General features: G+C 38.9%; 1 protein-coding gene across 7 annotated transcripts in view; it reads right to left on the bottom strand.

Annotated features, from left to right (window-relative positions):
- Positions 1-7,403: 7,403 nt before the first annotated feature.
- Positions 7,404-11,954, bottom strand: part of LOC122574494 — a 63,197-nt gene continuing 58,646 nt past the window's right edge. For all 7 annotated transcript variants that reach the window (XM_043742160.1, XM_043742154.1, XM_043742156.1 and 4 more), the window contains one exon: positions 7,404-11,876. In XM_043742160.1, the coding sequence (XP_043598095.1) occupies positions 11,825-11,876 (52 nt within the window). In that variant the 3' untranslated portion in view covers positions 7,404-11,824. The remainder of the gene's footprint in view (positions 11,877-11,954) is intronic.

Raw genomic sequence — 11,954 nt, 5'->3', positions numbered from 1 at the left:
AGAAAAAATTCGTGTATATTTCTTTGACAAAGATAAACCTGCTGAGTAGCAAAAAATCGTTGATGCGATAGTTCGGAAGAATCAAACTCGACGTTTCAGGGTTTAACCTTGCGCGTAACGAATAAGCATCGAGCATCGGATCCGAGCTCGTTGAAAAAGACGATCGAGGCAGAAGCTGTTATCGATCATCGATCGTAGCTACTTTTCACTGTAAACGGCTATGAACTTTTCCGTCTTTCGTGCGCTATTGTGCGTAGGTCAACGTCTACCTGCAGGTGCATTTGTATTCACGAGCCGGCGACACGCTGTCGGGTGTAGCGTCGTGTAAACGCTGCAGGTACCTGCCAATGTGGACGAATCAGCTGCGGAGGAACGTTTTTATGCAGCATCTCGGACAGATAATGTAGTCGATCTTTTTACTGGCCTCCTATATTGCTCAATGTACCGACAAAGAACCTCCATGGACGCTTTTGACAAGTTTTTTCTTCGCGTATTCCATTGCTTTTGTACTCGCGAGGTAGCCCGAGATCGAATTAAAACCTGATTAAGCGAGCATGCCAGGATATATGGTAATTAACGCCGTAAATTGTCTCTGATTTTTTTACAGTAACCTTTAAGACCAGTTTCTCGCTAAAAGAATCGTTCGATTAATTTAAATCGATGAAATTTATTTAAAAAACGATCCATTAATTTATTCTTTCTGAAAATACCGATTCTTTTCTAAAAATATGCTGGAGATCATTGCTATCACGTTTATTACAAATTTAAACAATTTACGCGAAGAGTAATGAGTTGTAAATGCAAAACGCTAAAGGGCTCGTTCTGACGACACATTGACGAATTACTGGAGGAGGCTACGGTAACGGTATGCGGTGACGAGCCTTTTCCCTAAAAGGCTCAGATGCTAGGGAGAAGGTCAACATGGTTCCTTTACGTGAGAAAAAAAATGGGCCTCCGACGACAGGTATTTTACATTTAAATATCGGAGCGGCTCGCGGTACTCGGATGCAAAATACAACGTTGTACGTGATCTCGCGCGTGAGAGCGCATCACGAACGAGGATGGACGCTAATGATAAAATTACAGAACAATTTCGTATTAGAATTTAGATTCGCATATAAACGTTTAACAGCTCGATGGTTTCAGTGCCGATATATTCGTTCGTACTTTACGCGCTAAATCCCTCGATGCGAAGAATCATCGTCTCTTCGATTCTAGACCGAGGCATAACAGTTGGAAGAGTTTTATAATAATTTTAAAACCAATAGGCTGAACCTCGATGCTCTCTTCCTGAAGAGCAAAAGCAACGTACCATTGAAAAATCGTAGAACGCGGTGTAAAAGACAAGACGCAGTTGCACCAAATTCCCGTTAAAATCGTACGAGAAGAATCTCAAGCGAATTTTTGGCTCCGCTTCGCACATCGTAAGTCATCAGAGAGTGCGAGAAAGCCACGCACCGATTAAAACGCGAATGGTAGGTTTCGGGGGGGTCAGAGGACTCGATCCGTACAAGCTTTTAGGCAAGGCGACAGCACGCGAGGCGTTGCTACAGCGTGCAACTGCCTCTCCCGTCGTTTTGTTCACTGAACTAGTTCCCTCTCCTCTTTCCGCCCCCGACCACATGCAGCCACTACCACCGACGCTATCTCACCACCACCACCATCACATCCACGCCGGGAAGTTATCAAGATCACCACCGTGCTGGAAGTTGGAAGAAGACCGGGCGAGCGACTCCTTGCTTCCAAGAGGAAGAGAAACGACGAGCAGTCCAACTCTGTTGGCTGACTTTCGACCAAGATTTCATCGAATTTGATCTAATTGAAGAATTTAAGGGAAACATGGAGAGGAAATTTGCGTCGAATCGGTCCTGTCAATGCTTTCGTGGAAGTTATGGACGGATTTCCTTTGTTCACGGTTTGTTAAACCGTTACCTGCTATGGATCTCGTTCAGTAACTCTAGAAAAGATTCGCTTCAATTTGGAGGTCTTATGGCGTCGATAAAAGTTAGAAAGTGGCACATCTCTAAATAATTAAGAGAATTGTACTCTTAAGAAACGTTGACAATCTGAAAACTAAATGTAACTTCTGTATCTCTGTTCATCGAGTGATGTTAAAAAATACGTATACAGGGTGTTCAGCGATCCCTGGTACCCAGCGTTTTGCTCGTAAACGGCGGATACCGGAAAAAGATGCCGGAGAGGAAAGTTTTTCCATTAAAGTCGAAGATCAGCCTGGTACGAGTGTGTGACAAACTTTCAAGTTTATTTTCCTCGGAGACAAAGCGTTCTCCGAACAAATTTTATTCCACATTTTCGACTTATTTTCGCACGTAGCCGATTATTTTTCCTCCCGTTGAGTCCAGAATTATACACGTTCGAGTATGCTTGAAAACAGATCTTCAAACTCGATTTTCTGGAAAATGAAACGAACGAATTATACGAACGTTATTCTTCTTCTTATTTTTCCATAAAGAATCACCCTGTACCCACTTGTTCGTGTTGTTCGGTCGCATTCTGTACAGTGCCGATATCGGAACGAACCTTAAACACTTTTGCACGATACCGTATTTGGAGAGAGGTAACGATGTCGCGTGTGGTTCTACCTTAAAACACGGAATACGATGCGTCGAATTTTGATGCATCGAACGTGAACAAAAGTTGGCGGTTACCGGCGAGGGCGTTCACATTGCACGCGGTGCGTGCGTTGCCGTCGAGCGTCTGCTTACGGTACCGCTTCATTTGCGACTAGCGCGCTCCATGTGCACGCGCCCCATGCGTTACGCGTGCTTGTTGGCAAATTTTCAGATGCGAATCGATTCTAGTTGAGTAACTGCCCCTATTTCCGCCCCAGTTGCGTAGAAATTGCATCCGCTCGATGAATAAATGGAAATGCGAGCGTGAAACGATAATCGCGAGTCGTTATGTATGAAACTCCAGGTACGGTGTTATTCGTTAATGTATGGAGTTTTGATGCGCGATCAGATAGAGTTATGTTACTCGTAGACAGCTCTGATTACAGTGTCTGTGATCGATGTGCCATGGTACGTGGTTGTTTTCGGAATAAAGGGCTTATTCTGTTCTTGCGAATAATCGGACAGCAGCGGAGTTTAATTAAAAAAATTACGGAAAATGGTTTTGCGTCGCTGGTGCTTCTTCTTTCTTCTGTCGAGAGAATTAATATCCGATGTTTCAAGAAATATATTATGAACGAAGCTTTACTGGTATCGCGCAGAAATGATAGAAAAACACGACAGGTAAGAAGGAATTGCCAAGAGAAGAAGGATAGAGAAACGGGGCAGGAAGAAACTGTACAAAGAGTAAAAACGCATCCCTGCCAAATGAAGTCTCCCTAAAGTATATGCATACTTTTTGCCTTGGTATTTCCATTCGAGGAGCGTTCAAGAAGATGACGAAGATTGGGGAACAAGATGAAGATTAAAGACGCACTGTAGGCAACAAAAAGATGACGGCGACGTAATTAAGGAAGTAATATCGTAAAATTTAAGCAGTATAGTAATCATTGGTTTGCCAACGTACTTATATTTTAGTCCAAATAAACTTCAAGGGAAACGAAAAACCGTGGTGAAGTGTATACCCAGCAGAGTGGAAATTAATATTCCTTTGGCCATGATTAAGGCGTGTATGTTCGTTTCGGGTTATAAAATAGGAGGAAAAATACTAAAAAGCAACGGATAAAGATAATTAAGATTCAATGTATAAAATGGGAAGCAAACAGTGTAGTAATAATAATTATCGTTCTTCCAAAGAAAGTACCTAACGATGCAAAATTTGAAAGAACGATATAACGTAACAGCGATAATTCACCGAACGAAAAGATCGCAAATGGCACTATATATAACGTACATTAATCGAGAAAACACTGAAACGAACAAGGTGAAGGAAAGTAGGAGATATAAAACGGTGTAACTAAGAGGAAGAGGAGGATTCCGGGGCGGTCATAGAATGCTAAAATAACGCTATAAGCGTTCTGCGGATCCGCAGTTTCTCTCAATGGAACCCGAAAGAAAAGAAAAGAACGCGACACGGGAACCGGAGGAAGAAACGGACGGCCTCGCAAAACTAAAAGGAAGCGGGCAGATTAAAAAGAGGAGCGAGAGACTTCTCGCGAAACTTTAAGATAAATACGTGCCTGTTAAAGGAATCTCAAAAGGACAAACTCGACCGGGAACGAATTAAAAATAAGCCGGCAGAAATGCCAGGGTCGAGGACCTCTGTAGTCACATCTTTCCAAAAATTCGGACGTCACGGTTGCTTTTCGCTCCCGTCTTCTCTTTATCGTTCCGAAGAAGCTTCAAATGAGACGAAGAAAACCGGCGAATAACTTATGCAAAAGGAACAAACTCGTCGAGAGAAACAGGGAGAGGGGGCAGGGGCGGGAAGGGACGAACAGAAGAAAGAAATCGAATGAGATTTTCACACTGGTCGGGGACAAACGAATGTTCGAACGAATGGCAGAGAAATGTTTCCACGGGGAGCAGAAGCTACTAGGAATATCTCGAGCTTCGCGAAAAACGAAAACGTGGATCAAGGATAGGGAAAATGTAACGCAGGAAGATCGAAACTGTAACTCATACCCGACCAACCACGTGGTCAGTGTGAACGGAGCCTGAATCCTGATCCAAGGAGCACCGTAGAAAAGGATAAAGAGGGCAAGAAGGAGATGATGAAGAAAGACCGCGTCAGCAGAAGGAGAGGAAACGTGGTCTCGCACCGCGCACGGATCTCGAAGCATGGAGAACACGAACTGGTCGCCGCATACCTACACGACGCGTAATGAGAACATACCAGCGTCGTTCGGCCTGCTATCTGCTATCAAACGGATACCACCGGTTCAACCGCGGATAAACCGTGTACCGGGCCCTCGGCAAACTCAAATTCGTTTTACATCGAGTCGTATAGCCGATAAATTTATCGAAACAATGTCGTGTCGGAAGAGCCGTTTCACCAAACGATGCCACCACCTTACACGTTATATTCTCCCGATACAAATCCCTGATTTTGAACGAAAAATTCCCGCCGATTGTTGAGAAATTCGTGCTAAACATTTTTCGAGAATGCATCGTAATGGGAGAACTGTTTCACGCGGGATTTTCCTGCGCCACCTACTTGCCGGTTATATTTTCCTAATCCGGAGCCTGAAATTTTGCCCGAGAACTTTATTTGTTCTTGTTCAATTGTATTATACGGGTAGCCCGGTCTTTTATAAACTTTCCTTATCTACTGATCTTTGTACGACCTATATACTCTGATTTGGATCATCATGTTGCAAACATTGTGAATAATTTTTCGAAATTCTTTTAAGCCTATAGGTTCATGCAGATACCTTTTAACCATTTTATTTCATTAGTTCAGAGAGTGGGATTATTGAACTAGGACATGGACGACGGAATGTGAGACACAGGATAAAGGATGCTGATTGCGAGGAATGGAGCAACGATAAGGGGTAGGGAATATTGAATGTGAGATATTAGTACTGAATTGTAGGTATTGGATACGAGATAGAGAACGTAAGATTTGGAAAATAAAACGAGGAATAGAAAGTGTGAGACGCGGAAATATGCGTAAATTCTTCAACGTAAAGTTCTAAAGTCAGCGCAGTCTTAACGGTCAAACGATGATTAACTAAAAAGAGTATGCGACGCAAACAGTGTACAAAATCATTGACAAACAACTCGAATACTTCATTTTCAATTCTACATGCATCGGATTAACATTCTGTTCTCTATATGGCCACGCTCTTTGTATCACTGGTCGCTGAAGAAGTTTTATAAAAATTATAGCGCGTACAGCGCTTCGGTATCCTTAGGACTTTTCCGGCGGTTACTTATCCGTGTAGAAGGCTAGCACATTGCAATTACCCTTTGATAGTCGTGGCATAGACATTATTAGGCATTTCCTCGTTCTAAAGCGATAAACGCGGCGAAAGTTTCAAATCTGACATTAATGTAAATTATACGGCGTGAACGTCAATAATTTAACAATAATTACCATTTATAGGAATTAATAGGTAATATGATGGGTATAGGGTAACGCATCGGTATAGGATTACGCGTGGAGTTCGAAAACCAACTAATAATCTTTGAAGCCTTTCGAATTCTATTGCGAAATTATACGCCTCGATATTGGGAGTTAGTTTCACGAATACTTGGAAATAGCGGCTAGATAATTATTATAAATTCGAAACCATGGGAACACAGCTGCCAAAAACTATCATTGACATTGCAGAATCGCGTTAAATTAGAATCAAATTTATCCTATACCTTTAACGTTTATTCGTTATTTTACTGGCAGAGCTTTTTATTATATTCTATATTCGAGGGAAAATATACTTTTTGTTCCGTTTCCAATTTAAGCTATCGTTCTTTCATTTGTACTGCCGATAAAATTGATAGAAAGGTAAACGATAGCGTCTTATAGTATGTGCAATATACGATGACACGTAGTTTATTTAGTAAACGCATTTTATAGAAAATAGGACGAGTCATTTAAATTAAAAGGAAAAATATGTAATACGTAATGGGTAAATATTCCAACCAGACTTTCTTAATCAATTAAGATATAATCAAGGTATTTGTACAGGTGATTTATATCTACCGGCAGATAGTTAGTAAGTGGACAGGAAAATAAAGCTGATACTACACGTACTACTTTGTATTAAAAAAAATTCCGCCGTCGATTATCGGTTTTTAAATATTTCACTGTTTGAAAAATTTCTTTACCGCTTACTGAGCACCTTTTTTCGATTTAAACAAGGATTAATTTTCTCTTCGTCAATGACTTTATAAAAATTATAAAAATAGATGTTACTTTCGTGATCATTATTTTTATATTGCATCTTTATCAAACATAACATTGTAAAAGAAAGAGATATCGATATGTTTGTATAAAGCTATTTTGAAATACCCGAAGGCAGAACGTTAATAGATAAAACATTATTGACGAGAAGAAGCGCATGTTTTAAACATTTTGCTTAAAGGAAATCTACTTTGCGTTTTCGTAACATCAATTGACCAATCTTAGCGACCGTCCAGGTAGAAAGTTCTTACAGCTTTCGAATCTCGCCACGACATGGCGTCTGAAAGCAATTTATCAGATAATATGCGTATGATTGATTTTATTTCTACGAAGTATTTACATATTTATTTTATCTCAAAACCTAATGCCGAGGTATCTTTGACATTTGAATTGAAACTGCTTTATTTTTATTTAAGGATAAAAATAATTTAATTTGTCAGAGAAAGTATGTAAGAAAAAGATGTTGAAAGTGTTCGTTTAGATCTTCATAATGAGAATTTTGAAAAATTTCTAACTGAAATTGTTAGATGAATATAGATTAATGTTGATAAATATTGTATTATAAATGTAATGAAGAAATGCATATATAATTTTCTCTCAACGACATTTATTACAATCTCGGTTGGTTCAATTAATTAATTTTAGTTTTGGCACTAGAAAGACGGACACGGTTACATTTGACCCTTTGTACTTTTACAATCACACTGATTCTACTTTATTACAATAATATTACGCAATCGTTTCTTTCGTCACACGCTTTATAAAAATTCTTATTCTTAAGGCTTAAAAAATGTCAACAAACGAATCAGTTAACTTAGAATCAGAAATGTTGTGATTTGATTTTGATAGAAACGAAGAAATGCTATTATCTTTTACGCAAGATATATTATCACGTAATCGTTAATATCTTTATTTTTTTCACGTATTTGCCAATTTTCTAAACCTTAACCGATATCGTATGTTTCTTTGATAAATTGACAAATTTGAATTTGTGCGCTTTTCTTCTTTACTTTGCGAACAGTCCTCTAATGTACAGAGTGAATCATATATTTGGATATATTCGTATTATACGGATCAAGTAACTTTGTAAAATTATTCTCTGCTTGAATATGCCAAAGTAACAAAATCCCGAAGCTTCCATCCACTAAAAAAGGAAAAAAAAGAAAAATCTGTCGAGTTTAATAAATCGAAACTTCTAAGCCTTGTTTCTTCTTTTTCTTCTTTCACAACCAGTTCCAATTACATGACTCATTCTCTAATATCATTCAACATCTAATCAAATCACGTACGGAATATACTCTACAATTACTTCGTCAACGATGAAGACATCGTAATTGTTGTCATATTTATTCATACTCCAATCAATTATAGACACATACATCTACTAACAACCCAAACAGTACACCTCTACCGACAGAATATACCTAAAGTCAACCATTCTTTCAGTAGACCAGAAAAGACGTAAAAATTCTACACGAATAACTTACCAACTCATTGTCAAGTACGAACGTAATCGAAATGTGAATCCAAAAGTGAAACGACAAACGTGGTACGGTAGCAAATGATTCTGGAAATTATTTGGCCATATACACCAACGAAAGATTGTCCATTGGTCAAGCAAAGCGACCGCTGTCCGGCTTTCTCGGCGGTAAGAGGATTCTCCTACCATGAAAAAAACACTGCATCATCTAAACAGCGATAAAACCAACGTCCTTCAAACCAGCTCGAAGGGTGACAGGTAAATAATTGACGCACTTCATTCTACAATTGTATTAAACCTCCTATTTTATTATCTGTGCATTTTTTGAGCGGTCTGTCGTTCAATTTTTGCTGGCTTCTCTCGCCTTACTCTCGACGCCATATACGAATCACGACTCCTCGACTTGTCCTTCGTTCCTCCTTGTTCCTCTTCCGTTCTCCAGCCCTCGGAGCCCACTGTTATCGATTTCTGTCGCGATCAACTCGATCGTTCTTCGTTTCTTCGTTCCAAATACTCTTCGTCCTCGCTGCTCGAAATTATTTTTCGCTCTTCGCTGTTTCGAAAGAAATCATTCTTCGCTCCTCCGTTTGTGTTCACGATTCGCGTGGTTTCTCCATATCGATAAAAATATTAGCGGTAAGAATAGCGATGCAATGGCGGCAATTCCATGTACGCACGAGGCCGTGCGATTTAGCTGTCGAATCGTTCGTATGCTAACGCAACAAGCACGCGCAAGAAAGCATTCACTCGGTCAACAAGTTTTCCTCGTTTATGGAAAACTTTTGCGACGGCACACTTTTGATTTTTTCCTTGCCATTTTTTTTTCTCTTTTTTTTTTGGCCTCTTGGTACGTTTGAAGATCAGTCGGATAAGTAAGCCTTTGATGTTACTCTCGCAACTTTATGATTTTTATAATGCCAATAATTATTCGAGTGACCCTTTTCGACCAGTCACGCGAGCAAACGATTATCGCCCGAACAAAGGTTTTATCCATCGCGAATAAAAATTTCATTCGTTCGATTGCATCTTATTTATCTGACTGTGATCGACGAATGCTGCTAACGGTTCACAATTCTTACGCGTTAAACGATATTTTTCGCTCGAGTCTGTAGACATAAATATGCTTACTTAAGTTTATAAAACAAGTACAGCTCGAACGACAGAACAAACTGATTCTGTACAGATTTCCAGCTTTCTTTTGTTATCGTTCGTCGTGGTAGCGTATGTTGCGTTTAATAAACGTTACAACAACGTCCAAGTGTTTGCTGGTCAATGCTGGACATTGGGTATATTTTCTCGCGAGGATGTTTCGATTCTACGTTGTTCGAGCTTCTGTGAGCAGTTTCCCAATGGAAATTCGTGTGTAACGCGGTGGACGACAGTTTAAACCTTCTTAAAAGCTAAAAATCGAATTCTAATTCTGTAAGAGAAAAATCGGTTGGAATCGTTCTAATTAATACAAGACACAATCGGTGAATAAACGATTCTTTCGTTCCTTTGCATGTGCTTCTTTCCCGTAAGTGTTCCATGCTTATCGTGTGTGATTTCAATTCCTGTGTATCGGTAAAGTATGCAACGTTTGTATATATAAAAACGGAATCCAAAAGCTGATTTTAACAATACAAAAATCTGCTAAATCACGAGCACGAGTCTTGAATCACGAAGATTACGAGTACTTACGGCACAGAACTCCATTTATCGGAACACATCGATGATAGTAAATTCCGTATCACTATCATATTCCGAAATGGAAAATTAATTCTTTCAAGCGTTTTTAATAAATACGACCGACCTTTCATATTCTGTATTACAAAATTCATTGTTATATGCTGCATTCAATATTTATTCACAACTGTGTAACGAAGCGTTTAGTCTAAATTTCATATAATATTTTTTGCTCCCTTTCATTCGTATATTATGCTTCCGCAGTTTGTCCAAATAGCAATTTCAACGAATCGACTTGAATATCCACTAGCGATTCGAATAAATGGAGTTTCACTGCGTGAAAATTTGTCTGACTCGATACTGGCACTATTTACTTGAAACAGTATTTCTCAAGCCCTATTCACCATTTTTGCACGATAAAACCTACTGTTCTCTAACTTTCTTATGATGTTTTCCAAGTCTTTAATGTATTCTTAATGAATTATTATTGAAAAAGTAACGATTATACAAACGGTAAAAATTGTGCGTCGTATATTGTAGGAAAATGAAAGGGATTCCGAAACTGGTTTGTTTTGTTCGTTTCATGATCGTTCGTGGTACTAGTTGCAGGAACTACGCTAGATCATCTTAATTATCTTAATGACATTGAAAGTGAGTTGTTGCTTCTGTTTCTTTTCTTTTAAATAAACATCTATCAGAAATATAATATAAATGTCTAAAAAAAATGAAATCTAATTGTATCTTATAGCTTATATACGTTACATAAAGAGAGACTTCGTGTTCGTATACATTTAACATGACTCTAGAAATATACTGTTCAACTAATTAACAATTTACGATTCTTTTTCAGGAACGAAGAAGATCTATTCGATCGAGATTCTTTTGTTACTGAACGCTTTAACGACTAATCAAACTCATTTGAACTGACTATTCTTTCGATCACTTTGAACGGTATACGATCGTACAACGCGAACATCCTTTACAGCTCGAATAAAACGAATAGCGTAATATTGACTATTTTAAATGTAACACCTTGAGAAACAGTGTTTCAAGTATCGATTTATGTTAACTTTCGATAAATACACTGCCACTGACAATCAGCAATTATTACAAAATGGTGTTTATGACACTAAGAAACTGGCGAAGTGAATCGAGCATCGGTATCAGTTGGAAACAACGAGATCGACGAAATTCGTGAGAATCAGAAATTGCACAAACAGCTAGAAGAGTGTGGCGAAGGTCGGAGTAGTATCACTGAAATTTATAAGATAACGGATAACTTACAGAACGTTTGTAGAAAATTGAAATCGTCAAGAGGCGCCTGACAATGAACTCTTGACAAAGTTTTGTGTAATCTGATATTGTTCGACAGTTGGCGATTAAACAGCAATTAGACATTGGTTTACGTTTGAAAAAATTTGCAATTAGACGGTAATATCTCTAATAGCAAAAAATATGGCAGATTTCAAAGAATATTATCATTAATCCTAGTTAATTAGTCGACTGAACTAGCGAAAACAAGTCGATGGATCTTCATCGATGATTTCGAAAAATGGAGCGAACGAGAGAGAGAAAGGGAGAGAAAGAGAGAGAGAGAGAGAGAGAGATATGAAGCATTTTAAGTGATAGTAAATAACGCTAATGAAATTTCTGAAGAATCGCGAATTTGAAGAGTATTTGCGACATGATCCACGCGATGAATTTGCGAACGAGAATCGAGACGATAATGGCGACGGTGATAGATGAATTTGTGATTTTCGACAATGTTCGTTAGGAACCGGAAACAGGAAGAGGCGAAGGACATCTCAGAGGATCTTCGCTGCTTCGACTTCTTTGCTTCTTTGTACGGTAGGTCGGCCTTTGTCAACCAATCTTTATCCATCGATCGATCGAATATTCGAGCGCCGCGAGCCACCTGCAAATAAACGTAGTTGCCTCTTTGACATAAAATTCTTTCTAACTCCAAATCGATTCTCATTGATTACGAAGGAGA

This window comes from Bombus pyrosoma, linkage group LG13 (assembly GCF_014825855.1).
Source record: "Bombus pyrosoma isolate SC7728 linkage group LG13, ASM1482585v1, whole genome shotgun sequence".
Taxonomy (NCBI): domain Eukaryota; kingdom Metazoa; phylum Arthropoda; class Insecta; order Hymenoptera; family Apidae; genus Bombus; species Bombus pyrosoma.
The sequence above is the reverse complement of the archived record's forward strand: the minus strand, read 5'-3'. Positions and strand labels throughout refer to the sequence as shown.